The sequence below is a fragment of the Nyctereutes procyonoides genome, unplaced genomic scaffold (genome assembly GCF_905146905.1).
Source record: "Nyctereutes procyonoides isolate TBG_1078 unplaced genomic scaffold, NYPRO_anot_genome, whole genome shotgun sequence".
Lineage (NCBI taxonomy): Eukaryota > Metazoa > Chordata > Mammalia > Carnivora > Canidae > Nyctereutes > Nyctereutes procyonoides.
The window spans coordinates 34,980,958-35,008,547 of NW_026575020.1; the positions used below are offsets into that span (position 1 = coordinate 34,980,958).

General features: G+C 41.9%; 1 protein-coding gene across 4 annotated transcripts in view; it reads right to left on the reverse strand.

Moving 5' to 3' along the window:
• Positions 1-27,590, reverse strand: part of NUP214 (nucleoporin 214) — a 101,273-nt gene that overhangs the window by 70,420 nt on the left and 3,263 nt on the right. For 2 of the 4 annotated variants that reach the window (XM_055316550.1, XM_055316544.1), the window contains exons 3-18: positions 26,892-27,043; positions 25,670-25,868; positions 24,930-25,000; positions 23,730-23,793; positions 23,164-23,267; positions 21,833-21,939; positions 21,115-21,181; positions 17,515-17,641; positions 16,243-16,404; positions 12,683-13,130; positions 10,806-10,978; positions 8,601-8,698; positions 5,829-5,915; positions 5,484-5,633; positions 3,935-4,093; positions 826-929 (exon numbers count right to left, since the gene is read on the reverse strand). In XM_055316550.1, the coding sequence (XP_055172525.1) occupies positions 826-929; positions 3,935-4,093; positions 5,484-5,633; positions 5,829-5,915; positions 8,601-8,698; positions 10,806-10,978; positions 12,683-13,130; positions 16,243-16,404; positions 17,515-17,641; positions 21,115-21,181; positions 21,833-21,939; positions 23,164-23,267; positions 23,730-23,793; positions 24,930-25,000; positions 25,670-25,868; positions 26,892-27,043 (2,272 nt within the window). The remainder of the gene's footprint in view (positions 1-825; positions 930-3,934; positions 4,094-5,483; positions 5,634-5,828; positions 5,916-8,600; positions 8,699-10,805; positions 10,979-12,682; positions 13,131-16,242; positions 16,405-17,514; positions 17,642-21,114; positions 21,182-21,832; positions 21,940-23,163; positions 23,268-23,729; positions 23,794-24,929; positions 25,001-25,669; positions 25,869-26,891; positions 27,044-27,590) is intronic. The other 2 variants (XM_055316553.1, XM_055316548.1) reach the window with 2 other exon arrangements.

Below are 27,590 nucleotides of genomic sequence, written 5' to 3' on the forward strand. Positions count from 1 at the left end.
GCATAGAAGACCAGGGTAGTAACAAAGCTTTCCTGTGCCTTTCTTCTTCTCTTCCTTCTAACTTATCCACACTAATTAGGAATGTTTCCTTAAAAAGAAGATTTAGAATATACAGAAAAATATAAAAGAAAAATCCCTCTTAATCCCATCTCCCAGATATAACCAAATATTGTGAAATTTATTTCTAGCCTCTTGTCTATGTTTAGATTTCCAGAGATCATCCAGTATGATTTTTGTCTTACTTTTCCCTATGTTGGATTTAATAATTACCATTATATGATTACCTATTTTGTAAATTTCACTTAATACACAAAATATATTTATTTACTTATTCAGAGAAAGAGAGGAAGAGAGAGAGAGGAGGGGGCAGAGAGACAGGCAGAGGGAGAAGCAGGCTCCATGCAGGAACCCCAACGTGGAACTTGATCCTGGGTCTCCAGGATCACACCCTGGGCCGCAGGCGGCGCTAAACCGCTGCCCCACAAAATATATTTAATATTTTTTTGTAAAAAAAAAAAAAAAAAAGTGATTACATAATATTCTGCATTAAGAAAAAAAATGTGACCAGACTTATCTGACCACTCCTCTAACTTCTACATAGTAAGTTGAATTTAATTTTACTGTTGTAAATTTTGCTGCAATGTGAATTCTTTTATGTAAACTGCTGCAAATGTTGTTATTGTATCTGTACAACAAATTTCTAGAAATATAGTGACTGGGTCAAAGAGAATGAATTTTAAGGTTTTTAAATCAATGCCCCTAAATCATCTTTTAAAAAGGCTATAGAGTATCTCCTGCAACCCGTGGTAGATAGCCCTCGCTCACTTTTGTTTTTTCTTTTGTTCCAAATGTCGATCCCATTCTAAGTCTAGCACATCATTCACATCTTGGACAGCAAATTTCACATATTGATGAAGGCGCCGAATTTCCTACAAGAAAAAAATGAGAAAGCAAATGAGTTTTCCAGTAGCTTGGAGGAGGGTGTATTGAAACAATCAAAATAATTTTGCAATATTTTTATACTGAGAGCCATAACAAAGAAAACACAAGAGGCTTTCATATAATCATTAGAACATATAATTAAAACAAAACGACAGAATCCAACCTTTTTAACTGTGACAGAGAAGCAGTTACAAAGCACAAGGAAACAGATTGTATGTGCTGGCCTCAGGCTCCAGGGAACAAATACTGTTGCTTATTCTCATTTGTCAGCTCCTATAAAGTAACTCAACATGCTCTAGGAACTTTCCACTGCACTCAGTGGTTCCAAAAGCACAGCCATTCAGCTTTTGCTCTCCCACCCATGAAATTAAATGTAATACAGACAAAATTATCCTCCAAAAGTGCTGAAAATAAATCTGAACCTATTCTTAGCACAGTACACATAGTCTTCTTACCAGTTGAGAAAAACTCATCTCTTCTCAAAGAATATAGTATCAGCACTAGAAATGGAATTGATCATTAACTAAAATTCACACCTATTTATTTTAGGCCTGTGGTAATTTTCTTTAAATTAAAGAATTCAGTCCAGGGCAGCCCGGGTGGCTCAGCGGTTTAGCGCCGCCTGCAGCCCAGGGCGTGATCCTGGAGACCCGGGATCGAGTCCCACATCAGGCTCCCTGCATGGAGCCTGCTTCTCCCTCTGCCTGTGTCTCTGCCTCTCTCTGTCTCTGTGTTGCACATGAATAAATAAATTTAAAAAAATAAAATAAAATAAAAAAATAAAAAGAGCCAAGCTGATTCCAGGAAGTAGCAGTAATCTTAGCATCAAGTATAAATTGCAACTCACTACTCGAAAGGATGCAGGGAGGTCCTTTGCTGCAAGCAACTCAAGGTGCCACCAGGTCTTAGGTGCTCGCGAGCACTGCTGCTTCTGAGTGCCCTCCCACTCTGTCTACCAGAAAAGCCAACTTCTCTTTTAAGGCCTCTCACAGATACTTCTTCTGTGACTTAGCTACTCCCTCATCTGCAGCAATGCCATAGCAACAGAGCCCACATTATGTTTATATGTCCCTTTTCTACTACTACTTATCAGCTGCAGGGATGGCAGGGCACAGTGCACTGGTCAAGAGTGCAGGCTCTGTACCAGACTCCAGGCCCAGCATCTATTCATGGTGACTCCTGCACAGTTTCAGTATCTGTTTCCTTATCCTTCTCTTGTACATAGTATGTACTCAATGCTAGCTATTATTATCAGCTTAGTACTCTGCAAAAAATAGCATTTCCTTTTGAATGAGGAAAGTGTTCCCCCAAAGCTGCATAGTTTTCTTTAGTTTGGACACACAGCAAGAGGTGAAAACACAAGAAGAAATGAAGTGTATCTAGATGCAACACTGAGGTGGTAATTTGATGAGGGGCGGGCAGGGAGCCTGCTCTGTCTTGCTAAGATAGTAAACACCCACAGTCCTCCAGCAACACCACAAGGGCTGAGAGACACAGCAGGGGTTCCTCAACCTCTCCAGGAGAAGGATTATTTTCCTACTATCAGTCAATTGACAGGTAAGGGGTGGAAATGACAGAAAGTGAGGAATCCACAGTGTCAAACTCTCAAGACAGGAGGGGATTCGTCACACTCACACACTTCTCACATCTTAGGTAAGGAAGTTCAGAGCGGCCACCCATGCACCCTTTCCTACCAGGGCTTTGGGGAAATGCGAGGAGGGAGGAGGAGGTGACCCTGCTAAAGTTTACGACGCGACAATTTTCAGTAAACTAAAAGATGAAAACAAAAATCAGATTTTGCTACAACAGAGAATAATTATGAATAAATGAGAGAAGTATGTTGAAGTATGGTGTACAGGAAAGAGCCCCAGCAGATGCAGCTTTGGCTCTGGTTCCACTCTTACTAACATCATCATAATGGGCAAGCTCCTTAGACCATGGGGCCCAACTCCCTTATCTGTATAATGGGATCAGTAACTCTCATCTTGCAGAGCAGTTGGTTTTGAAGCCTAGAAATAATGTGCAAAAAACACCCAGCACGGTACTTAGTGCTCAACGAGTGGTTGTGACATGAAATCTTATTATACATGATTTGATAAATATATTTTTAAATTCATTTTTTCCACAGTATGCTTTCTACCAAACTTAAAGTTTAATCAAGAATTCTAAAAAAAAAAAAAAAAAAAAAAAAAAAAAAAAGAATTCTACCGTCAGGGCAGCCTGAGTGGCTCAGCGGTTTAGTGCTGCCTTTAGCCCGGGGCCTGATCCTGGAGACCCGGGATCGCGTTCCACGTCAGGCTCCCTGCATGGAGCCTGCTTCTCCCTCTGCCTAGGTCTTTGCCTCTCTCTCTCTGTCTGGCTCTCATGAATAAGTAAATAAATCTTTAAAAACAAAAAAAGAAAGAATTCTAATGTCAGTTTTAATCCTAAAAAAACATGAAGTGGAGAAGTGCTCTTTTCTTTGTCACAGCCAAGGACATCTATGGAAAGTCGGCAAATTATTCACAGGCAACAACTTCCTAAGGGCAGGTATCCGAATCAAGACGTCACAAAGGAGAACTGACTTGTAGGAATTTGTTTCAAACAGCTCACTTGGGGGGGGGGGCGGGGGGGAATGCCTTGGCTTAGTTGGTTAAGCATCTGCCTTTGGCTCAGGTCATGATCTCAGGGGTCCTAGGATAAAGCCTAATGTCCGGCTCCCTGCTCTTCCCACTTCCTTTGCCCCTCCCCTCTGCTTTTGCAAGCGCTCTGGCTCTCTCTCAAATAAATAAAATCTTAAGAAAAAAAAAAAAAAAAAAAAACGGGTGCCTGGGTGGCTTAGCCAGTTGAATGCCTGCCTTCAGCTCGGGTCATGATCCCAGAGACCTGGCATTGAGCCCCGTATTGGTCTCCCTGCTCAGTGGGGAGCCTGCTTCTCCCTCTCTCTCTCTCTCAAATAAATAAATAAAATCTTAAATAGAGAAAACAGCTCATTTGGACTGGATTCTCCTACCTGGAGCTGGGCTTCACTCTTGGGATCCAATGGTCTCTTATAGAGCAAGTGCAAATACCCAGAGTCACAATCCCTCTCGTTTTGTTCTCTGGCTTCTTCAACACCAGCAAAGCCCTCAAGTAAAGTCGTTTTCAGGGTACTGATATCTCCATGAAGAGACTAGAAAAGGTACAAGGACATATTGAGACAAGGAGTGATATTTCTGAGAAATAAACCTTTTTGTCTGGATCAAGGACAACTGTTGGGTGTTTCTCAAGTAGTTTACATGATGCACCTGTGAGTATATAAAAAGAAATTCATACAAAAAAGTAGTTCACTGCTTAGTAAGAAAAATACAAATATTCACTTTTTAAAAATTATTTTTTTCCTCCTCATTGAAAAAACACATACTCTAATGACCAGAAACTCAGAGAGTAAGAAGAACTGATGGAACAACTGATGGTACCAAAGAATGTGATGGTACCTGAAGACAACCACTGCTGACACCCTGCAGAACTCTCGTCTTTCCCAGCATGCTTTAAGAGTAGGGTTCTGGGGCAGCCTGGGTGGCTCAGCGGTTTAGCGCCGCCTTCAGCCCAGGACGTGATCCTGGAGACCCGGGATCGAGTCCCACGTCAGGCTCCCTGCATGGAGCGTGCTTCTCCCTCTGCCTGTGTCTCTGCCTCTCTCTCTCTCCTCTGTGTATTCTCATGAATAAATAAATAAAATCTTAAAAAACAAAAACAAAAGTGTAGGGTTCTGGGGGCAGACAGTCTGGGACTGACACACTGTAACTGGGTAGCTTTGGGCAAATTATTTCACTTCTCTATGCTTCAGATGCATGACTTGCAAGAGACACAGAGCAATAGCACCTACCAAACAGGACAGTTTGAGGATTCAGTGAGATAACACAGTGCCTGGCACAGAGTAAGCAGTAAAAATAGTAACACAGTAAATACTATTAACAACAAATACTTGATATTTTTATATTGTATATGCTCTTAAACCTAACTCTGTAACCAAGCAATTTATCACAAAATATGGTAAATTTTCAAATATACCTCAACTAGTGACTATAATAGACTTTTACAGAATGGCTGGTGTGTGTCAATGGGGTAGAACTATTATTATTCTATTTTCTATAGGAGAACACTAAAACCTCGAGTAGCTACATTAACTTGCCTAATGTCACATAATGTGTTAAGTGCTGAAGACAGGACCCAGGGCAGCCCCGGTGGTCCAGCGGTTTAGCACTGCCTTCAGCCTGGGGTGAGATCCTAGGGGCCCGGGATCGAGTCCAACGTCGGACTCCCTGCATGGAGCCTGCTTCTCCCTCTGCCCGTGTCTCTGCCTCACTCTCTCTCTGTTTCTCATAAATAAATAAATATAAATCTTTAAAAAAAAAAAAAAAAAGACAGGACCTGAACTTGGGCAGTCCTAGGTAAACTACTCATCGTTCTGAAAAAAAACAACACCAGGGTCCTTAAAGAATAAAGTACACCCATGGAGTGCATGGAGAGCAACTGTTGAAGTGTAATTCAACTCAGAAAGAACATCAGTAAGCACAGACCTCTGTGGTCTCTTTGATCTCCAAAAGAAAGGTGTGCAAGTCATCAGATTCTGTTCGCAGCATCTTCATCTCCTCCGAAGTACCCACTTGGAAACAGGCCTTGGAAGTCCGGGCTTTCAGCTCCCCCAACTCCTTCTGAAAGTGTGCAATCTGCAGAAGCCACAAAAGAGGAAGCCCCTCGGTGTGAATGGCACAGCAGCACTGTCACTGCTCTGGACCCACAGAGCACACACCCCTGGGGTGCATCATGGCTGAATGCCAGTTCATGCATGAGGCTGCACTCAGAGCCACTCCAGTCTCACGGTCAGAGCAACTTCTGCACAAAATCTGCAGGAATGACTTTACCTCCTCCCCGATTCCAGCCATTACGGGATCTGACTCTTTCCACTGATGTCCCTGCTTTTCTGAAACAGGAGGCTGAAGTGATTTTGCCTGAAATGGAAAGCACAGATTGACAGATGTGCCCCCACCAGTATGGCTTCTTGAAGCAGCTGATTCGGCGCCTGGCACTCTTGTGATACAGTCACTCTTCCCTCACCTGTTCTTTTGAATCTATACCTCCTTCGTGTTAGGAATGTTCTAGACAGTGTAGAGAGAGGTGAACAAGTTAGAGGAGGTCCCTGTTCTCATGGCACTTACATTTTGCTGGGCCAAAACAGGTAGAAAGCCAACAAGTCAGATCATTCCAGCTGGTGATAGCAACAGGACAAAAGTAAACAGGAACTTAAGAGAAGGGGCACTACTGTCCTAGAGCACAGTCTCTGAACCTAGCCTCGAGGCAAAGCGGAAAGCTCTGTAAGTTCTGGGGGAAGTACCTTCCAACACTGAGAAGAGCAAAGAATGTAAAGCAGGAGACATCTGGCATTTTGGAAACTAAGAGATGAAGTAAATCTGGGGCCCAATGAAATGAGTAGGGCCACTGGAAAGGCCTGGGCAGGTCAAGTACAATTAACCCAAGGAGCTTGGATGTTTTTCTAAGTGTGCTGGAAGACTACTATAGGAGTTCAAGGAGTTTGTTTCTTGATTTATGATTTAAAAGGTCCCTCTTGCTGCTAAATCGAGCAGAGATGTCAGCAAGAGAGAAGAAAGGAGACCAGTCAGGAGGATAACGAAGCAAAAGAGGACAATGGCCTAAAATATGACGTTAAAAGGGGTGACAGATGCGGATTTATGCCATGCACATGCCCCATCAGAGGACAGCTGACGAGATCTTCCGCTAGTAAGGACTAGGGGGAGGGAATCCAGAATGACTTCTGGGTTTGGGGCTTGACAAACCACCCAGAAAAGGTTCTGGGAAAGACAGAAATCAAGAATTCTGCTGTAGAGACATTATAACTTGAGATGCCTGTTAGATTATTTAATAACTATAGCAATTACCATATAGAGCATTTTTAGACTGCATTAGCAATCATTAAAATAGCAAGCATTTACCTAATAAATACCTTGTGTCATGCACTATGCCAAAAGCTAAACCTATCAGCTGGGCATTTACTATGCACCCCGTAAAACAGCAAGCATTTATGTAACAAGTCCCACATGTCAAGCATTATGCCAAAAACTAGACCTCTAAGTGGGGCATTTACTGTGTGCCCTGTGTGGTTGTGTTGAGGGCAGGAATGGGGTTGGCTGGGAAACAGAAAGAAAAACCCGACTCTGGTCCCCAGGGAACGCAAATCATCAAGTGGGAAAGTGACATAAAATTCTCTTTAAGTTAAACCATAATAAGAAACTGAGGTGACAGACTGTAAATCTAAACATGAAAATAAAGCTTTTGGAAAAACACAGGAAAACATCTTTTTGACCTTGGAATCAGACTATCTAAACAGAACACAAAAAGCACTAATCATAAAAGAAAAGGTGATACACTGAACTATATTAAAAACTTGTTATCAAAAGAAACCATGAACAGAAAAAGCAATTTAAGCATTTGCATTATGTGTGTGTGCACAAGCCTGAGTGTACCCAACAAGGAACTCTAAAAGAAATCAGTAGGAAGACAGACAACCCCATAGGAAAATAGATAAAAGATCTAAGAACAGATATCCCATTAAAGAAGATATTCAATTCTGAGGTCACCAGGGAAATACTAATTAAAACTAAAAATACAACAATAAGAAATGAAAATCAAAAAGACCGATGAGGATACGGAGCAGCTGGGCCCTCATATACTCCCAGTGGGCACTTACGAAAGAGAAACATACACATATGTTCTATGACCCAGCAAATCCACTCCTCGGTGTACCCCAACGGAAATGCATACATACATTCACCCACAGACCTCTCAACTAGCACGCTCACAGCAATGCTATTCGTAATAACTGAAACCTGGAGGCTCGTCAGATGTCTGTCATGGCTAGAATAAATATTTATAGTATAACCACCCAATGAACTCCACACAGCCACAGTGATATGGGTCAATCTCACAAACATAACGTTGAGTCAAACTGCCAGATACAAGAATACATACTGTATTCTTATATACTGTATGATTCCAATTTAGAGAAGGTACAAACTGGCCAAACTAAGCTCCAATGTCAGAAATCATAGCAGATAGCCCTTTTATCAAGGGGAATAACTAAAAGGGCACACAGGAGAGAGGATTCTGGGGTCTTGGTGATGTGCCACTTCTTGATCTGAGTGTTGGTTACCAAGGCATATTCAGCTGGTATATAGGAATACTTTTATTTTCCTGTGTGTATTATGTGCCAATAAAAAAATTCAGTAAAATAAGATGTTATGGATAAACTGAGATGTTCTGGAAAGCACAGAGAAGGAGGGCACTGGATAGATTCCTCAGTTACTTTGGGAAGGAGATAAAAAGCAGGTGCTACAGTCTTGAGACAGAAAGAGATTACAACAAAATGAATAGCACAGTATGGACAATCTCAGGAACCAGCAGAGACAACAATACTATGGCTCTGGGGTTGAGGTAAATGGCCTTTGGGAGCACACATTACAAATGTTCCAAGCTCATACTTTAGTATTTCCCAACACACAGCCCTCAGTACTATTTCAAAGGGATGAATTCTAAAACATGAAAACCCACTTTATGATAAACATGCATGATAGGGGCAGTAGATGAATACACACACTATTGGAAGCTAGGTTTAAACATACCTGAGGAGAGCCTGACTTTGCCACTGGAGGGGTTATCCTGGGTGACTTCTGTACCATTGAGGGCACTGGCCCTGGGCTGCCCTGAGCAGACCGCCCTGCTGGAATAAGAGGTCAGTGAAAACAGATAGTTATTTCTTGTCATTATTTCTCTCAGCATATGTGTCCTTCCCTCAAAGCTAAAAAAAATAAGCTTCTCAGTGTCCCCGGTCGCCCTTCTATGATTTTTGTTACCAAGAATGACATCTAGTTTTGTCAGGCCTATTCCTAGATAATGAAAAAAAAAAAGCTATATTTTTAAATGCAAGGCTCTTTTATAAAGCAGATATAACTGGAATATCTCCGTTTGTAGGTGTAGGCCCAGGAGGCTCCCTGGCCCAGCCTTACTCCCCAGAGACTCCTGCTGCATCTCTAGGAACCAGGGACAAAGTTTAAATAATCCCAGTACCTTGTAGAACTCATAGAGTCTTCACAGCCCTCCTGGAAGCTTCTAGAACAAGTCCTGCTCTTTTGCACATTAGAATCACCCAGAAAGCTTTTAAAAAACAAACACACTAAAAATTCACACCCAAACCTCACCTCCAGAGAATCTGACTGAGCTGTTAGGGAAATGATCCCCAAGGGAGTCTATAGAGTGCCAATGGAATTGTGATCCATGGTGTTATTCCCAACACCCTCCAAACTTTAAGAATTAAATAATGGCAACGGCAGGGCAGGGTGATCTGGGTAGTAAGCAATGGAATTGGAGATCGTGTATGGGCATGATGGTTCAAATTTTCTCTCCTACGCTGAAAATAGATGTGAAAAGACTAAGCCACGACTCCTTAACTTTCTGGGTCATAGACAGATGTCTTTCAGAATTGGAAGAAAGTCCTAGAATGAGGTGACTTTGGCAAACTCCACAGGCAGTCTTTTCTCCTGGGCAATAGGTAAGATAGGTATGAGAGAGTATTTCAAGAATTCACAACTCAATGCCTGCTCAATATTTACCAAGATAACATTATTCCTGACATTCAAACACTAAATGGTTACCCAAACATGTCTGGCTAGGTATCATAGCTGACATTCATGAAAATAACCCACTTAAAAATTGAGAGAGACGTGGCAAATACCATGCTAACCACATGAGAAAATTCACACTACTCATATCAGGACAAAACAAAGTCATGAGACATGTATGTGCCCATCACCTATGTGGTATATACTACCCAAAACGTTTAAATGGTATTTCGTTGTATGGAAACAATCAAGTCCAAATTGAGGGACTATTCCCAAACCACTGGCTTGACCTCTCCACAAACATCAATGCGGAGAAAGATGAGAATGGCAAAGAAGTGTTTGACACTGAGACTAAAAACTGGAAAAACTGGAATAGGACATGTGGTCCTTGACTGGAGGGGACAAAGCCATAAAGAACACTACTGGGACAACTACAGAAGTGTCAATGAGGGCTAGAGTAGATTATGGTTAAATCTCCTTAGTGTGATAATGTATCACGTACCCCCATATTAAAGAGATACGTGCTTACACATTTAGGGGTGAAGTGCCTGCAATTAACTCTCAAATATTTTAGAAAAAAAAATTTTGCTAAAAAGAACACAAAGCATATAGCACCAAATGTTACCAAGTGTTGTCTTGGCAGAGGGAGGGCACAGTATTCATTAGACAGTTCATGCAACCTTTCTGCAAATATGAAAGGAAAAAAAAACAGGTACATCTGGTCATGGAGTTGTACCATGCCCTTCGATCCAACTTGGTTATGAGAACCAATTCCACTTGTCATCTTTATTTAATAGACTTGCTCACAGTAGGGCTGGTGTGAAAATCACAGGACAACCATCAGAGGCAGTAAGCCAAAGTCACCGCAGGCTTTTCCTCCTCAAGGGAACTTCATGGATTGTTCTATAACTGCCCTTCATGTAGGGCAGGCTCCACATGAAGACAGATGTCACACAGCAAGAGACTTCCTTTGAATCATCAAGCACACTTAGCATCATGAAAAATGTTGGGAGAGCCAAGCATGGCAGCACCACGGCCACAGCAATCTTCCCAACTGAGAGTACAAAGGTTAGAGCTCATCAGTGTGAGGTACAGGAAGCAAGAACAAATGATCTAGTCTGACTATGGCAGCTCGGGCTCCTGACAATGGAAACATGCAAACATAAGAATTTGGGGCTGAGCTCTGGAGCAGTTTGCTTCAAATCATACCTGATGCCGAGGGGGAGACTGAGGACTTTGAAGACACGGAACCCGGTGGTGCTGAGAGGGGCGTGGGGTGGCTGAGGGGTCCAGAAGCGGCTGGCTTGGAGGTGGAGGGGAACGGCAGCGCGGGTGCACCCTGGGAGCTGATGGCAGGAGTGGAGGGAGCCACTGCAGTGAACCTGAAACGGCGGCCCAACTGTGTGAGAAGTGCTCTCAAGGAGGCTCCTTCACATTGATCATGAGCAATGCCACCAATGGATAACTTACGGCTCCTATAGTTTTCTTTGTGAAACATAATGTTTAGCTATTTCTTATAAAAAGCGAACGCTGCAAGGAAACTTTTATCTTATCCTCTGTGTACTAAGGAGTCAACTATTCCATGAATATAACGAGCTCCTTATATGAAGGAGAAATGAAGTTTATCAGGTTGTGAAATATTTATTTGCTCTTCTATCAAACCAAGTGGAAAAAAAAAAAAGAGGCTAGGGCTCTGTTACACTTAGGAATGTCTAGTATTGTCCTGCCGATGAAATTACTGAGAACTCACTTTGGGGCGCTCACCTCCTCTGGGGAGTCAGAAAGGCAGAGGAAAGCAGATCACTACCTTTAGGGTGCTCATAGGCATGGAAAGTTAAGTTTTACCTACAGGGCAAAAGCCTGTAAACAATCTAAATTGTCCAGCATGAGCTGACTGGCCACATACAGTACAGTGAGGCTACAAAGTAGAATTTTTTTTTTAAAAGATTTTATTTATTCATGAAAGACAGAGAGAGAGAGAGAGAGGCAGAGACAAAGGCAGAGGGAGAAGCAGACTCCATGCAGGGAGCCTGATGTGGGACTTGATCCCGGGACTCCAGGATCACGCCCTGGGCCAAAGGCAGGCGCTAAACCGCTGAGCCACCCAGGGATTCCCCTACAAGGTAGAATCTTAGGCAGCCGTTAGAATGAAGTGGCTGTGTGACAATGGCAGCAGCAAGGGTGACAGCCAGCACTGCCTCCGTGGCAACGAAAGGCAGCAAAGGAGAGCAGGAAAGCTTGGGAGGGTTATGGGGTATCAGCAATCACTTTCTGCAGAAGGCTTGCATTCCAGCAGGGAGAACACAGCCGCAGATAAAAAAGTCCAAAATGGGATGTGAGTGAGCTGGTAGGACCCACACGTGGAAGAAACCGAGGACCATGTTAAGGAGTCTGGACTATCCAGGAAGAGCAGTGAGAAGCCCCTGGGGACTGTCGCACAGGGGAGTCACCAGACAGGGGCACCACTTCACAGACCGTCATAGTGGCTGTCACAGAGCAGTTCACAGAGTAAAGGGACAGAAGGATTCTAAAAGATTCACTCCCCCAACCCAAGATGTATATTCCTTATTGCTTCATTTTTTAAAATAAGGATTATCAGGGTGCCTAGGTGGCTTAGTTGGTTAGGGGTCTGCCTCTTGATTTTGGCTCAGGTCATGATCTCAGGGTTGTGAGATCCAGCCCCGAGAGTCCAGCTCCAAACTGGGTGTGGAGCCTGCTTGGGATTCCCTCTCCCTCTGCCCCTCCCGGTGCTTGCTCTCTCTCAAAAAACAAGCTAAATAAATAAAACAAAATAAAGATAGGAATATCTTCTATATTTAAAATCTGAAAAGCAAAAACCAGCATATAAACATAAACTTCTAATGATTAAAAAAAAATTTATCTAAGAGACTCTCCTGGACTCCATCCATTGATTAGATGTAAACCTTTTATGTTTGAATTCTCACCATTTGCAGTTACCATTTTGGAAAACAGGAAAAAGAGAAAATTTATTGTAACTCCACCCACCGTGACTCTATTTCCAGGGAACAACGTGATGTTTCTACTAATGCCACAGAAGCAGCAAACTTTCTTCAAGTGTTACTTACTTCTCACTAAGGTTGACCTTGACTGCAGAGGCTGAGGGTGGGAAAGCAGGCTTCAGTCCTATATTTGGAGCAGAGACACTTGGCATCGGCGTGCTTTCCAAGGTAGGCTTAAACCCCGAGGATCCAAAGGAGAACGAGGTTGCAGATGGTGTCATGGGAGAGGCCACAGGAGTGGGCACTAGGGAGGCTTGAGGAGGGGGAACAAAAGAAAAGGTGGATGCAACAGAGCCACTGGAATATGGAGGGGGCTCCCCTGGGACAGAACCAGATGACTTCAAGGATGAAGAACCAAAGGAGAACACGGCAGGGGCTCCAACAGCAGAAGGCACAGAGAAGGTGGAGGGGGGGGCAGCCAGCGACGAAGGTGGGCCAGAGACTGGAGCTGCAGGGGTTGGCGTGTCGAGCTTCTGTGGGGCTTGAGAGGAGGTTGGCGTAGTGGGAGTACTGCCTGCAGTAAATGAAATGGAGAAAAAGGAAGACAGAAGTTAGCACCGCAACAGTGGAGGTCCATACGGCAGAAAGCAAGTGGAAAGAAACTCGCAGCGGAGGGAAGACAGAAAGAAAGGTCCTAGTTGAAGAGCGGGGGAGAAAAGAGAGCAGGGCTGATGGGGGACCTGCCACAGCAAACTTTCCACATAGTAAGATGGATAAAACTTTAGAGGAAAAGAGAGACAGGGAAAGGCATTAAGTTAACAGGACTTCATGGACACACAGCTAAATCCCAGAGGAAAAATGCGTGTCTCGGTGTTATAGGGAAAAAGAAACCATTCTGCAACATTTCACAGCAATCAGGAAAAAACTTCCCTTCAGACCTCCACTTCATAACAGTTACTAAAAGCAATCCCAGCTAAATTAAAGATGTCCACGTATACAAAAGATCACGTATACACACATCTCAAAACAAAGGAGACAAAAAGTGAGTGAAGTCACTGAATCTAACAACCTGAAATTTAGAAGTGACCAAAAGAAAAAAAAAAATCACAATAGGAAAAGATGAAGATTTGACTGTGTAAAAACAGTTACATAAAAGGTAAATGAAATTTTAAAAATCTGTAGCAAATATGTTTTATATATATATTTTTTTAATCATTCTCTGATGTCTAACATTTTTATTTTTTATTTTATTTTATTTTTTTTTATTTATTTATGATAGTCACACAGAGAGAGAGAGAGAAGCAGAGACACAGGCAGAGGGAGAAGCAGACTCCATGCACCGGGGGCCCGACGTGGGATTCGATCCTGGGTCTCCAGGATCGCGCCCTGGGCCAAAGGCAGGCGCCAAACCGCTGCGTCATCCAGGGATCCCTATGTTTTATATTTTTAAAAAAACTCACATAAACTGAGATAAAGAAATTTCAAAAAAAAATTTCAAGACTACGATATAAGCTAGGAACCTAATTCATAAAATAATACATTCAATCTGTATGTAATCAAAAAAATGCAAATTTAAATAAGGCATATTTTTTATTGTCCTTAAAATTTAAATATGTATAACCCCTTATGCTTGGAAGGGTAACATGAACCTGAAAGCTTTTATTACTAGTAGGCATCGAATTTAGCATAATCTTTTAGAAAATACTTTAGCATTGTCTCAAAAAATCATAAAAAATGGACTCAGAAATCCCACTTCTAAGAATAAAGCCTACAAAAATAACCTAACATGAAAAACACATTTAATACAACCCAAATGCTAAAAGATGTTCAATGGAATAGTAAGCACTCTTTTATGTGAATCACAAAGATTATGTAAGAACACAGAAACACAATTTAAATTAAAAACCTACACACCAATGGTATATACAACAGAATCACAACGAAGAAAGATGTTTATGAAAAAAACACGAGAAGAGGAGGGCAGGTTTAAATTTTTTTCTATTTTCCCAACTTTCTATAAATGTGTTAATTTGCCAAATTCAATTAACTCAATAAAAATATTAAAAAATAGTATTTTTTTAAATCAATAAACTTATTTTAGTGGGTCTCCACTCTTCCAAACTGTCTGAGCTGTAAATTTACCTTCACTATGTCAAAAGTAATGAAACACTTACAAGTATGAAAATACTTCTAAAAAAGAAGACCTCAGTGAATTGTCGCTTTTATGGAAGCATAATAATGCAAGCAAATTTATTGTTAATATTTCTTTCACACAATAAATAGGGAACCAGCAACCACCAACTTCTTTAAAAACACAAACATGGGCAGCCCAAACATGGGTGGCTCAGTGGTTTAGTGTCGCCTTCAGCCCGGGACGTGATCCTGGAAACCTGGGTTCGAGTCCCACATGGGGCTCCCTACATTGAGCCAGCTTTCCCTCTGCCTGTGTCTCTGCCTCTCTCTGTGTCTTTCATGAATAAATAAATATTAAAAAAAAAAACCTTAAAAAAATAAAAAACACAAACATATAGATAATTGTCACTTCCACACACATTCAGTAGACCAACATGAAGAGTACATATAGGATCCAAAAGAAATTAGAGGCACTTTAATTGAAAATAGAACTGAACATATGAAAACTGCCGCACTGCTACTTCTGATCATTCACCAAAGCAAATGCGGAGCAGTAGCATAAAAATGAGCAGATTCGTGTCTTCTGGGTCTACCACCTGGGCTTTAGCTATAGCTGGCAGGCTACTTTCTCCCCCTTCAATGGCTCTCTTCTGCTCATCTAAACATGGCTACCACCTCTGGACCAAGCGTGAGGCAAAAAATAAAACTAGCCTCTACTTGTGCTCGAGGATTTGATGGGCTAGGAGCAAAGTCCTTCACACTGGACTGTGCTCAGAAGTAAACATCACCCTGCTCTTACAAGTGATACTGTCACTGTGAAAATACAAATTAGTGTTTACATGTGTGCATTTATGTATATGAAGAATATGGACCAAAATGTTAATAACTATGGCTATTGCTTGATGACTGATGGGCTCTTAAGTGATTGTGTACTTTCTAATTTTTCCTCCAATAAACATATATTACTCAAGCAATATTTCCAAAGAGGAGGGGAGAAAAACCTAAAGTAAATTAAATATAAACAAAAATAAAATCACCATGTTCCCACTGCCCAGATATAACCACTATTTAGATTTTAATATCCAACTTTCTAGTATTTTCCCTATGTACATATTTTTTTTCTCAAGGAGAAAGAAATCATAAAGCATACAGTGCTTTTTCATGATACATTCGACTACAGCTTTGTCAACAAATGCAACATTTTTAAGTTCCGTGGCATTCACAGTATGCACATACGAAGACATATTTAACCAATCCTCTGGGACTAAACATGTTGGTAGGATTCAGACCATATGATACAGGGTGCCGTAACAGGATACTGTTGGTAGATTACCTGATGGGATTCATTTGGCTGAGTTTCCTTTTCTCTAAAGTAAAGGTTGGAGAATAAAGCTTGTGGGTGAGAGGATGCAAGAATGTGCGTGTGTTCAAGGAAAAGTCCCTGCTTCGTTCAGACTGGCTCAAGGAAGAGGATCATTATGTGTCATCCCTGGGGATGGTCCAGAACGAGCCCATGGCACTCTCTCTGTGACAGAAAGGAAAGAGGCACGTACCTGACGACTTGGGTTGTCGCTCTCCTTCTAACGAGAGCCGCTCTGGCATCTTGATGAGGGACCTAACCCCAGGATTTTGATTGATCATATAAAATGGACAGAGCACACCGTCTGTTGAAAGTAACATAAGAACTGGAGCAGGAGGAAGAGTTTTCTCATCATCTGTTAAGAAAATAAGCACAAGTGAAAAATGAACCAAGTCCCGAAGGCAAAGACTGTTCTAAGCAAGAAGGCTATAGTAGACTCGCCCCAACAGTAGCTCAAGACTGTTTGCTCTGATTCATATCTGAACAGCCTCGAGAGCACTGGCTCTTGAAAGAGAACTACTGCCATTCTCAGTGGCTACCATCATGCCAGACCCTGCAGGGAAGTTCCAGTAGTCCTATGGCAGCTGTGACTGTCCCTGAGCTCCTGAGACTTTGACGAGTGTCTCAGGGTTCATGATGTCCCAAGACAGTCTCTAGGAGGGGGCTGGCCTAGCAGAAAAGTGACAGACTACACACTTTGGAAAATACACAGGACGTAGAAAGGTTAAGTCAAACTACTTTATATTCATTCACAGTTCAATCCTAAGACGTATTTTGTCAATTAGGACTTGAAGAGACTCAGAATAAATGAACTAAGGAGACCAAATAATCTTACCAGGGAAAGGACAGGAAAGAACTTAGTGGTGCTCGACAATGACACCTCTCTAAATTGAAGTACCAAAGAGCATAGGGCATGAGTTCCACTATACTGGTGCATCTCACAGACTGCAGCCCTATCTCACTCCAAGAGAGAAGACCCATTCATAGCACAAATTCAGGCCTGCCCTGGAAGCCAAGTGCTTGAGGTCCCCATTCTCTGATTTGTGTCTTTAAACCAAGCACTGCTATGCAGTACTGGACTAGGGTGCTGTTTCTGTGGGAGGCTGCTGGGAAACTGGAATGCTCGGAGAAACAAGGCAATGAGATCCTTCTGTTCTAGATTTCACCTATACATGAAAGCACACAGAGATAGGCATGCGTGAGTGTACACATAGGTACGCACGCGCGCGCACACACGCGCGCACACACACACACACACACACAGAGTCTGGCTTTTGTCTCATCAATGAATGTCAATCAAGTTAATCTAGTGGTGTCACAATGCATTCTGTACCATTCTTCAAGTAGCAATGCACTACCAGAAGTTAAGTGCCCCGCAGAGTAGATTCTGTCATGAACACGCAGAACAGGATTTCAATATCAACCACGACCACTTTTGCACTGAGCTACATCAGGCCACACTTACTGAGGGTGATTTCCACTTGATTAGTATAGTCTATGGCAACTCCCACAGGCAGCGAGTCATCACTCTTGTCTGTCACAGGCAGTTCAGCTCGACTGGAATCCTCCAGGAGCCAAGATTCCCAATTAATCTGGAAAAAAGAAGTACAGATGGAAAAGCTATGTTGGTTAGAGCTTTGCACTGGTCCTCCCATATTTCAAAAAGGAGAGAAGAAGAGACAATTCACTTGGTTTAGATTTATGTGTTGACCAGACTCTGAAATTTGGGAAGATGGTCTAAAAGCAACGGGCATCCTAGCAAGTGAGGGGTTAATTTTCCAAATTAACCCATGTGTTCCTGGTATACCAAGTACCTGCCTTGTGAATAACCACTATCGTGAACACTTTCCCAAGTACTGTCTACCCCAACTAGGTACATTCCTAAACGTGGTGGATAAATCTAATACCTGCACCAAACAGTTATTAGCTGCTCCTGGAAATGTGAGATTGGCACAAGGAACTCCAGTTGATTGCTACTGTGGTCTTGAGCAATGTGGCTTGTAGGGCTGGCCAGATTCCCTATGCCCACTTGTCAATGGACAGAATTACTTTAGTTCTTATCCTCCCAGATCTTGGCATCTGTTCTTCCCATGGGGCCCTTCCTGCCTTCAGGGTTCTTGAGAAACCACTGAGTCTTTCCAATAAACTCTTCTGCTTATGTCTATGCTTGAATGGGCTATATTCCTGCCAATATATGATTTGATGTTTTTTTTTTAAAGATTTTATTTATTCACTCATGAGAGACACAGAGAGAGGTGCAAAGACACAGGCAGAGGGAGAAGCAAGATCCTTGCAAGGAGCACTCATATGGGACTTGATCCTGGGATCACACCCTGAGCCGAAGGCAGACGCTCAACTGCTGAGCCACCCAGGCAACCCTATGATCTGATTTTTAAAAACCACACATTTGGGATCCCTGGGTGGCGCAGCGGTTTAGCGCCTGCCTTTGGCCCAGGGCGCGATCCTGGAGACCCGGGATCGAATCCCACGTCGGGCTCCCGGTGCATGGAGCCTGCTTCTCCCTCTGCCTGTGTCTCTGCTTCTCTCTCTCTCTCTCTGTGTGTGTGTGACTATCATAAATAAATAAATTTAAAAAAATAATAAATAAATAAATGAATAAGTAAATAAATAAATAAATAAAAACCACACATTTGTCTAACTTTCAGTGTTGACCAAAACTGGGCAGCACAACTCAAAAGGAAATAATGCTCTATGAATAACAGAGAGAAAACAAAAAGCCCTTCAGGAAAGGGAATGTAATCATACTCCATGACTTAGCTATGGTGTGAATAATAATTGCATTCATAATAATGTAAATAAAGTTGATATCAAGTTTGAAAAACAATCTATAGGGCAGCCTCGGTGGCGCAGCAGTTTAGTGCCGCCTGCAGCCCACGGCGTGATCCTGGAGACCCGGGATCGAATCCCACGTCGGGCTCCCTGCATGGAGCCTGCTTCTCTCTCTGCCTGTGTCTCTGCCTCTCTGCCTCTCTCTCTCTCTCTCTGTATCTCTCATGAGTAAATAAAATAAAATATTAAAAAAAAACAATCTATAGACAAAATAAAGAAAACTTAATAATTACTACAGAACAGAATGCAACAGTACCAGTTTTGATTCTGCAAAAGACAAGCTACAGATGAGAACAGCAGTGAGGTGGGAGTGGGGGAAGGTATGCTAAAGGCAAGAGTGGGAAAGAAGGTATTCCTCTCACAAAGTAGAGAGTCAAGAGATACTGTGTATAGTGATAACTAAGAAATGGAAGATTAAAACTATTACTTACAGTTACAAAGGTAACCAGCAGAAAAAACTACAATAGTGCTGCAACCCCGTTGAAGGGAAAGACGAGGATCTGAGGGCCATATGTAAGCTATATTGTTATCTACCACAACACCTAAGGTCTAAAACAAATAATCGTTAACTAGTGATGAAGCAGATTATTATTTTATTTTTTAGAGGTCGGGAGGGGCAAAGTGAGAGAGAATCTTAAGCAGACTCCATGCCCAGCGCAGAGCCTGACACAGGACTCGATCTCCAACCCTGAGATCACAATGTGAGCCAAAATTCAGAGTCAGACGTTTAACCAACTGAGCCACCCAGGTGCCTTTAAGATTATTTAGGGATAAGGAGGTAATCTTTAAAAGCAAAAATTTACAAGTTAAAAAAGGTCCCCTCTAAACAGGGCTGGATAAGGATGGAGTAGGCAGGGGTAATCTTTTTTTTTCTTTTATAAATCCCTTCCACTACTTGATTTTTTTAGCCATGTACATAAATTATCCTGATAAAAAACAAAAATACAAGTATATTTTAAACTCATAGGAAATTGCTCCTAAAGACAATCTAAGGCTTCACATCAGACTAACTCTGGCCTGTGACTCCAAAGCGCTCATCCTAGATACTATGAGAGCCATATACTTATAGTGGACCACCCTGCCACCCAGAGAATGAGGGATAAATCCTGAATGGTTGGAGAGGTCTAAGTCTCTGTGTGTGGGACGCATACAACATTTTTAAACTCAAGGCAGAGTTTTAAGCAGAAAAGTTTCTTGGGGCACCTGGGTGGTAAGAGTTAAAACTGCCTCTCAGTTTCAGCTCAGGTTGTGATCTTGGGATTGTGGGATAGAGCCCTGTGTCAGGCTCTGTGCTCAGCCCAGTCTGCCTGAGTTTTTCTCTCCCTCTGTGCACACTCTTTCTTGCTCTAATAAATCTTAAAAAAAAAAAAAAAGTTTCCCTTTTATCACGTCCTTCTGTGGTCACTGTACATAACCTACCTTGGTTGAGGATGGGTTACCACAATCACCTCAGCCCAATTCCTGTCTGCAAGGAGGACAGAGCGCAAGAAGGGAGGTGGGTGCTTACACACATGGGTGCTTTTAGCTCTCGGGTGGTTTTTCAAAGTGAAATAGAAAGTATTGCTGGTGAGTCGCAATTTGATATGGTCTGCATGTTTCTCTCCATTAGTCAAGGATGGGTTAGAGGTAACTGAACGGAAGGGGCAGGTTCAAGCAACAGGAAGTAAATAAAGGTGGTGAAACAGAACAAGGCAGAAAATCCTCCTACACACCCAGGTGTGCTCCTGTGGGAAGCTGATTATATCTATGCTTCCACAGATCGTGAGTGGATCCTGAAAGGACAGAAGGGCTTTATAAGACAGTGGGGGAGGGCAGCCCTGGTGGCACAGTGGTTTGGTGCTGCCTGCAGCCCGGGGTGTGATCCTGGAGATCCGGGATCGAGTCCCACGTCTGGCTCCCTGTGTGGAGCCTGCTTCTCCCTCTGCCTGTGTCTCTGCCTCTCCCTCTCTGTCCCAATAAATAAATAAAATCTTTAAAAAAAAAAAAAAAGACAGTGGGGGAGCTGCTGAGTTTGAAACCCACATCTGTCCCACGCAAAATCCAAGCCACATGGCCCAAGGCACTCCGTCACATCAGCCAAGTGTCAGCTTTGCTCTCATCCAGAAACTCATTCAAAAGGATGTGGCTTCATCTAAACCTTCACCACATAGTTAACTCCTCCAAGAATCTTTCTCAGAAAAGTGTCACATAAAAGCGACCGAAGAGTGAAATTTACCTGATCTGTCTGTCGAGCAAGGATACTGACTTCTGTTGAAGCTGCAGATGCTGCCAGCACTAAATCCCTTGAAAGAACAAAAGCAGGAGACCGTTAAATTCAAACATAGCAACAGTTCTAACCCAACTTGAGCCTGCAGTGGCATCCATGAGGACTTCCATGTGATGTCAAGAAGGAAGGTGAGGTCTTCTATATGGCTGAAGAAAGGTGAGAAGATTTTAGATGTAAAGTTTAACTCCTTAGTTCATTAGGATAAAGCCCTGGAGACCCAGCCAACTCCTTATGTATTTCTGACAAAGGTCAGAGACATGACAAAATCCAGTCAGAATTTCCATTAAGTCTACTGCCCTGTAAACAGAAAGATCTGGTGAAATCGTGGACAGAAGCTTTGCTTCAAGTTATCTATCTTTCAAGGGGAAGTTTTTGCTCTCAAAGGGACACATTTAATACATTCCTTAAATATCATATTGTCATAAGTCATCACTGGGGTTACTGAGAAAATGGGGTTTTTAAGATTAGTAAGTATTCGATCCAGATAATTTAAGATTGGGGAAACAGAAGTAGTCAGAGGCATTATCCAGCCTCAGAGGAAAATATGTTCAAGGGCATAAATTCTCTATTCTCCTTCCCTACAGAAAAGAATCTCAAAGCGGGAACAAAGCAATGCAGGTAGGACCCAACAGAGAGAGAAGGAATCCATCCCGGGTTCTCAGCTCACCATTCTTCAATGTAACTGAGGTAGTAATGGTGCTGCCTCTCTGTGCAGCTGCCATAGCAGGGCTCCATAAAGTTCACAAATATCTCTGGGTGCTTTTCTTCTTTTTTCTACAATAAACGAAAAGAGAAAAAAAATCCCACATGCAATTTTTCTTTAATTCTACACAGTTAAAGAATCTCAAAAACTAAAACATTTACACTTTATGAGAAAATTCACTCAAAAATCCCTGTCCAGGGACACCTGGGTGGCTCATCAGTTTAGCATCTGCCTTCGGCTCAGGGCATGATCCTGAGGTCCAGGATCGAGTCCCGCATTGAGCTCCTTACAAGGAGCCTGCTTCTCCCTCTATGTCTCTGCCTCCCTCTTTCTCATGAATAAATATTAAAAAAAAAAAAAAAACCTCCGTCCAAATATACAGACATCTTATAAAGACAGAGTTGAGTAATACAAGGAATATGAGCCGTGGCCACTAACTGAACTGGATTCAAACTGTTTTTTCACTTTCTGGCCATGGGACAGGCATGGATAGACTGCTCACTTCTCTGATAATTTTTCTAGGGTCTGTGGTGGGCCTGATGAACTTACTCCACACTCTGTCTTAAGCGTGGAACAAAATGATACATATGAAGAGTTTAGCCCAAAACATGGAACCTAAGAAGGAGTCAATAAATGCCAAAGCTAATGTGATCTCTGGGAATAGGAAATCTTAATAAGTTCTTAAAATAAGGACCTCAGGGCAGCCCCGGTGGCGCAGCGGTTTAGCGCCACCTGCAGCCCAGGGTGTGTTCCTGGAGACCCCGGGATCGAGTCCCACGTCGGGCTCCCTGCATGGAGCCTGCTTCTCCCTCTCCCTGTGTTTCTGCCTCTCTCTGTCTATGAATAAATAAATAAAATCTTTAAAAATAAATAATTAAATAAGGACCTCAAAAACATATTTTTAAAATTAAACTTTGTCAGGTACACTGTAATTTTGGCCCCCAGGCCACGGGACAGCATTCAAGTTTTACGCTCGAAGTTGTACCATCCCTGCCAGCAAAAAAAGGAAACTAAAGCCTAACCCTAGAACTTTATTAGAAGACCTCTATGATTCTCAAAGGATAAAGATGTCCTTTTCTTTCTTTCTTTTTTAAGATTTTATTTATTTATGACAGAGAGAGAGAGAGAGAGAGAGAGAGAGAGAGGCAGAGACAGGCAGAGGCAAAAGCAGGCTCCATGCAGGGAGCCTGACGTGGGACTCGATCCTGGGCCTCCAGGATCACACCCTGGGCTGAAGGCGGCGCTAAACCACTGAGCCACACGGGCTGCCAAAGATGTCCCTTTCATACACATACCGGGAGGAGAGCCATCACCACATCTGGAGAAGTTTCCAAGGTCCCATCCGCAGCAGCATATACAATTGTGAAGACATAAGTACCGATCCACAGCACATCCAGAACTGAAATACACACACTTTAATAAAGCATCTTATGTTTGGAACAGCCCTCATATGTTCAAAAAATTATCAGCCCATGGATAAAAGAGTCCGAGTGCTATAGTTCTAAAAGGTCCAGACTTCACTGACTGAATATAATTCACAATACAAAGAATTCAAGAAGCCCAAATTCATCCCAAAGTGGCATTTTTTTTTTTCCTGGCAGAATAAAAGGATGGCAAATTTTGAAAGGATTCTAATAAAGTATCAGGACCCATTTACTATTATTTACCATGAGACACAGGTGTCTACCAGAGGATTATTATTATGCTGACTTAATTAGCCAACTATAATAATGAGAGTGTTCATGTAGGAGGCATTAACACTTCCCTGAGTGTGCAGCTGCATCACATGATGTGAAATTTCTGCAAATACTGTGTCACCTCATTAGAGGTGGACCTAGCATAAGAAAAGCAAATGGGTTACCTCTGACAGGATGATCCGACTCATAAAATGGTGGGCAAGGAATGACTTTTTTTTCCTGCAGAGTCTGAAAGAGATGGGGGGGGGGGGCGGGAGTGTCAAATGAAACAAACCTAAACCAATGAAACTGTCAAATCCAGTATGTTCCCCCCAGAAAGCACTGTGCTTCATCTTCCCAGCCAGGAAAAAACTGAACACAGGGAATAGTGAATGACTCCATCCAGGACCCCATCCTACTGAAATCTCCCACAAATATCTTCAGGCGTAGAAAGGAGATGCTCAAGCTTATACCATTTATACTAGCAAAGCCACACACACTGACACAGACAACCACCAATAACGGAATAGAGAAGTAAATCATGGTACATCCACACCATGGACTACTATGCAGTCATTCAAAAGAATGGCTCCATATATAATATGTTGGGGAAAAGGACCTTGATAAAGTATTATGTTTAAGACAAAAAAGGCAAAGAGCAAACCAATGAAATTAAGCCAGTTATCTTTTTAGAGGCTACCGCCCTAAGAGTATGTAACAAATCTCATATAACAACTTTCTGTAATAACAAGAAATAAAACCTTCACCTCAAACCCATACAACTACATTCTCTGCTTTACACCCAAGAACAGTCTCTCAAGGAAGAATGGACAGCAACACAGGCCTCAGAACTACCTGTGGAACCCTCCTTCCCATCCATGCCTGATGTAACATATATGGATTCTATGTCAATTTATATTGAATAATACCTGTGATGATATCAGGAAGACCCCAGGGAGAGGATGACAGAGTGACAGGGGCATCCATTGTCTCGGGTGCCCAGAGTTGAAGAAACTGAATCTTTCAGATGGACTCGGCTACCAAATAATGCTATGCCTTAACTGTTTTGATGGAATGTTTATATAACACTGTGTAGAATATGACCAGCGTGTATGGTAGACATGTAATGCATCTATACACTATTTGTATAAGCATCCAGAAATGACTAGAGGCTGCCACTAAATAAAACACAGAGAGAGCCTCTAGAAGGACTATGGGATAGAAAGGAAGAGTTCCACCCTTTCCTGCATTCACTAGTTTACTGATGAATTTGCTGCAGTGAGCATGAATTACATTTTAACAGAAAAAACACTAATGAGCTCCCAAACCATCCCAAAAACAGTACATAACTTAAGAAAAGTGCTGAAGTCCAAGGCAACACTTACAGGAAGATACTGGACCACAGTTCCATTCTGCTTCCCCACTGCCAGCTGCTTTCCTTTGGGGCTCCAGCACACTGAGCAAAGAAGAAAATGCTGCCAATTAAGAACTGAAGAGAATGGAGCAAACCATAGAGGTCTGTACTGAAACAGCCATATAACCACCACGTCCTGTTCCTCTGTCAGTCCATGGGAGACAGGAGGATCATCCTTATTTGGCAAAAGTCCAAAAAAAATTTCCTTTTTTTGATACAAACCAATTACGACTTAATCACTGGACCATTAAATCAACTGCTAAAAATCTGTTTTCAACAGAGTGTTGTCCAGAAAGCTGGAAAATACGAAAACTCTGTTATCTTTAGATAAGGAGAATAGAGGTTTTCAAGTATCAAGAAATCATTCTCTTACTCCTATCCAAGATTTATAATGCTCTTCCCGCAGAGGTAAAAATGACTTCCAGTGTACCATCCACACCACCCTTTTGGGTCCAGAAACAGTCATTCTCAAAAACACATTTCTAAACCATCTGTACCAAAATATTTCTTTCTCCAAAAACCCTATGCACTTTCAAGTTAAATCAAGTCTGCTGTTTGGCTTCAAACATTATGGAAATAAAGAACACTTTCTGCTTCTACCAAACAACAACAGATACAACAAAAAACCCCATTTGCATTCATTTCAGGAAATTAATTTTTAAGGAGATTACCATCACTGTATGTTATAGAGTGAAAGCCTTTATTACCCACCAGATGTTACTGCCACTGTGGAAGGGAGAGTCGCACACACTTTCACTGTTTCTGTGATTTGTAGGACAGCAATGCTGCCATCGGCCAGACAAACTGCCATCATGGAGGGAACAGTGGGGTTCCACTTCATATCGATCACCATGCCTCCTGCATCTTTCAAAAGCTTATGATAGGCAAATGGGCGTTTTTGCTGTTTAGCCTTTTAAAACAAATGCCCAGAAGCAAAAATAAATTGATAAATTAATAAATACATAGACATTTAACAGTTGAAGAAAATTAGTGAATATGTATTCTTAAATTACTTCACTTTTCTCCATGGCCATGACCAAAAAAAAAAAAAAAAAAAAGAGCTTTACACAACAGTATATTTGTTACAGACAATTTCAACACAACTTTGGAAAACAGCAGTCAATTATTCTAGCACACTGAGGGACTCTCAGCAAGGGAATACACAAATGCAAAATAATAGGTAAAGAGCAAATACTAGATTAAAATCTTGGCTCTGCTTAATAGTGTTGGGTTCTTGAACGTTTAAATTCTTTGGGCCTGTTTCTTCATCTATAAAATGAAGACAATAGCACCTACTTTGTGAGGCCATGGTATATATGAATAAGGACAAGGCATATAAAGCATCAGTACAGAGCCGGGCACACAGTATAAATACTCAAATTGGGGCAACTGGGTGGCTCAGTCAGTTAAGTGTCTGACTTGGTTTCAGCTCAGGTCATGATCTCAGGATCCTGAGATCAGTCCACATGTCAGGCTCTCAGCTCAGAGACCACTTGTCCCTCTCCTGCTCCTTCCCTCTTTCTCTCTCTCATAAACAAAAATAAAATCTTTAAAAAAAAATACTCAAATTATTGACAATTATCATTACGAAACTGCTTGGAATGGAAGAATACTCCAGAGGAGGTCAGAGACCTGGGATGTAGGAATTTCTGACATTACTGTTAACTCTACAGCCTTGGGCAAGCCACCTGGGCTTTGGCTGTCTCATATATAAAGGAGAAAAAACACCTTAGGGCATATGTTATGAAATAATTTCTTGAAGTCCCTTCTATCGCAAGGATCTATGATTCTATAGTTAAGGACTATTTTTTAAACCCATACTTTAATCTAGAAAATGACTCCAAGGGTCATCCAGGAGTTTCTAGGTTATGATTGAATACCAGAAAATCTTTTTTAGGTCTCATGTTGACACTATGGTTTGCCAGTAGTTTACCTCATTTGAAAATGTGCGAACATCAAAAAAAGCGATAATGGAACCATATTCACTGGACATCATGCACACGGAGAGTGTGAGGTTATCACAGCTCAAAGCCAGGTGATGTATCGGGAATTTCATGGGAACCAGCAAGCTTTGAACTTTATCAACTAAGAAAACATAAAAAAGACAAAGCAGAAGCATAAGCCACAACCCCTTTATCTAGGTTTACGTGAAACAATTTTTACATCTACATAAACATATAAGCACATTTTGATACTTGGTCATGCAGTTAAATCTTAGCTTTCTTACAGATGTACAGTGATGCATTAAATAACCCAGACTCTTCCTCAAGGAAACTGTGGCTGTTCCCCTTGTTAAAAATAATGTCCCGTACCTCTATTTTCACAACAATGCTTCCTGTTTGGACGGCACTATTGTGCCAACTAAAATGCCATGCAAAAAAACCCTTCTCCTAGAGATCCAGAACCCAAGTTCAACTGAACAAAAATAAAAAGCATGGCAGACTGGTCAATTCTTCTTCCTTCTGAGCACAGAGAAACAACTCACCAAAAGGACCAAAGAAAACAACCAGAAAGGCTTCCAGCAAACTACCTGGAACTTAATCTTCTTGGAGATCAACATGAAGACTAATAGCAGTTTTATTTCATATACTAGAATGATTTCTTGGGAACGAGACAACATTAGCACTTCACT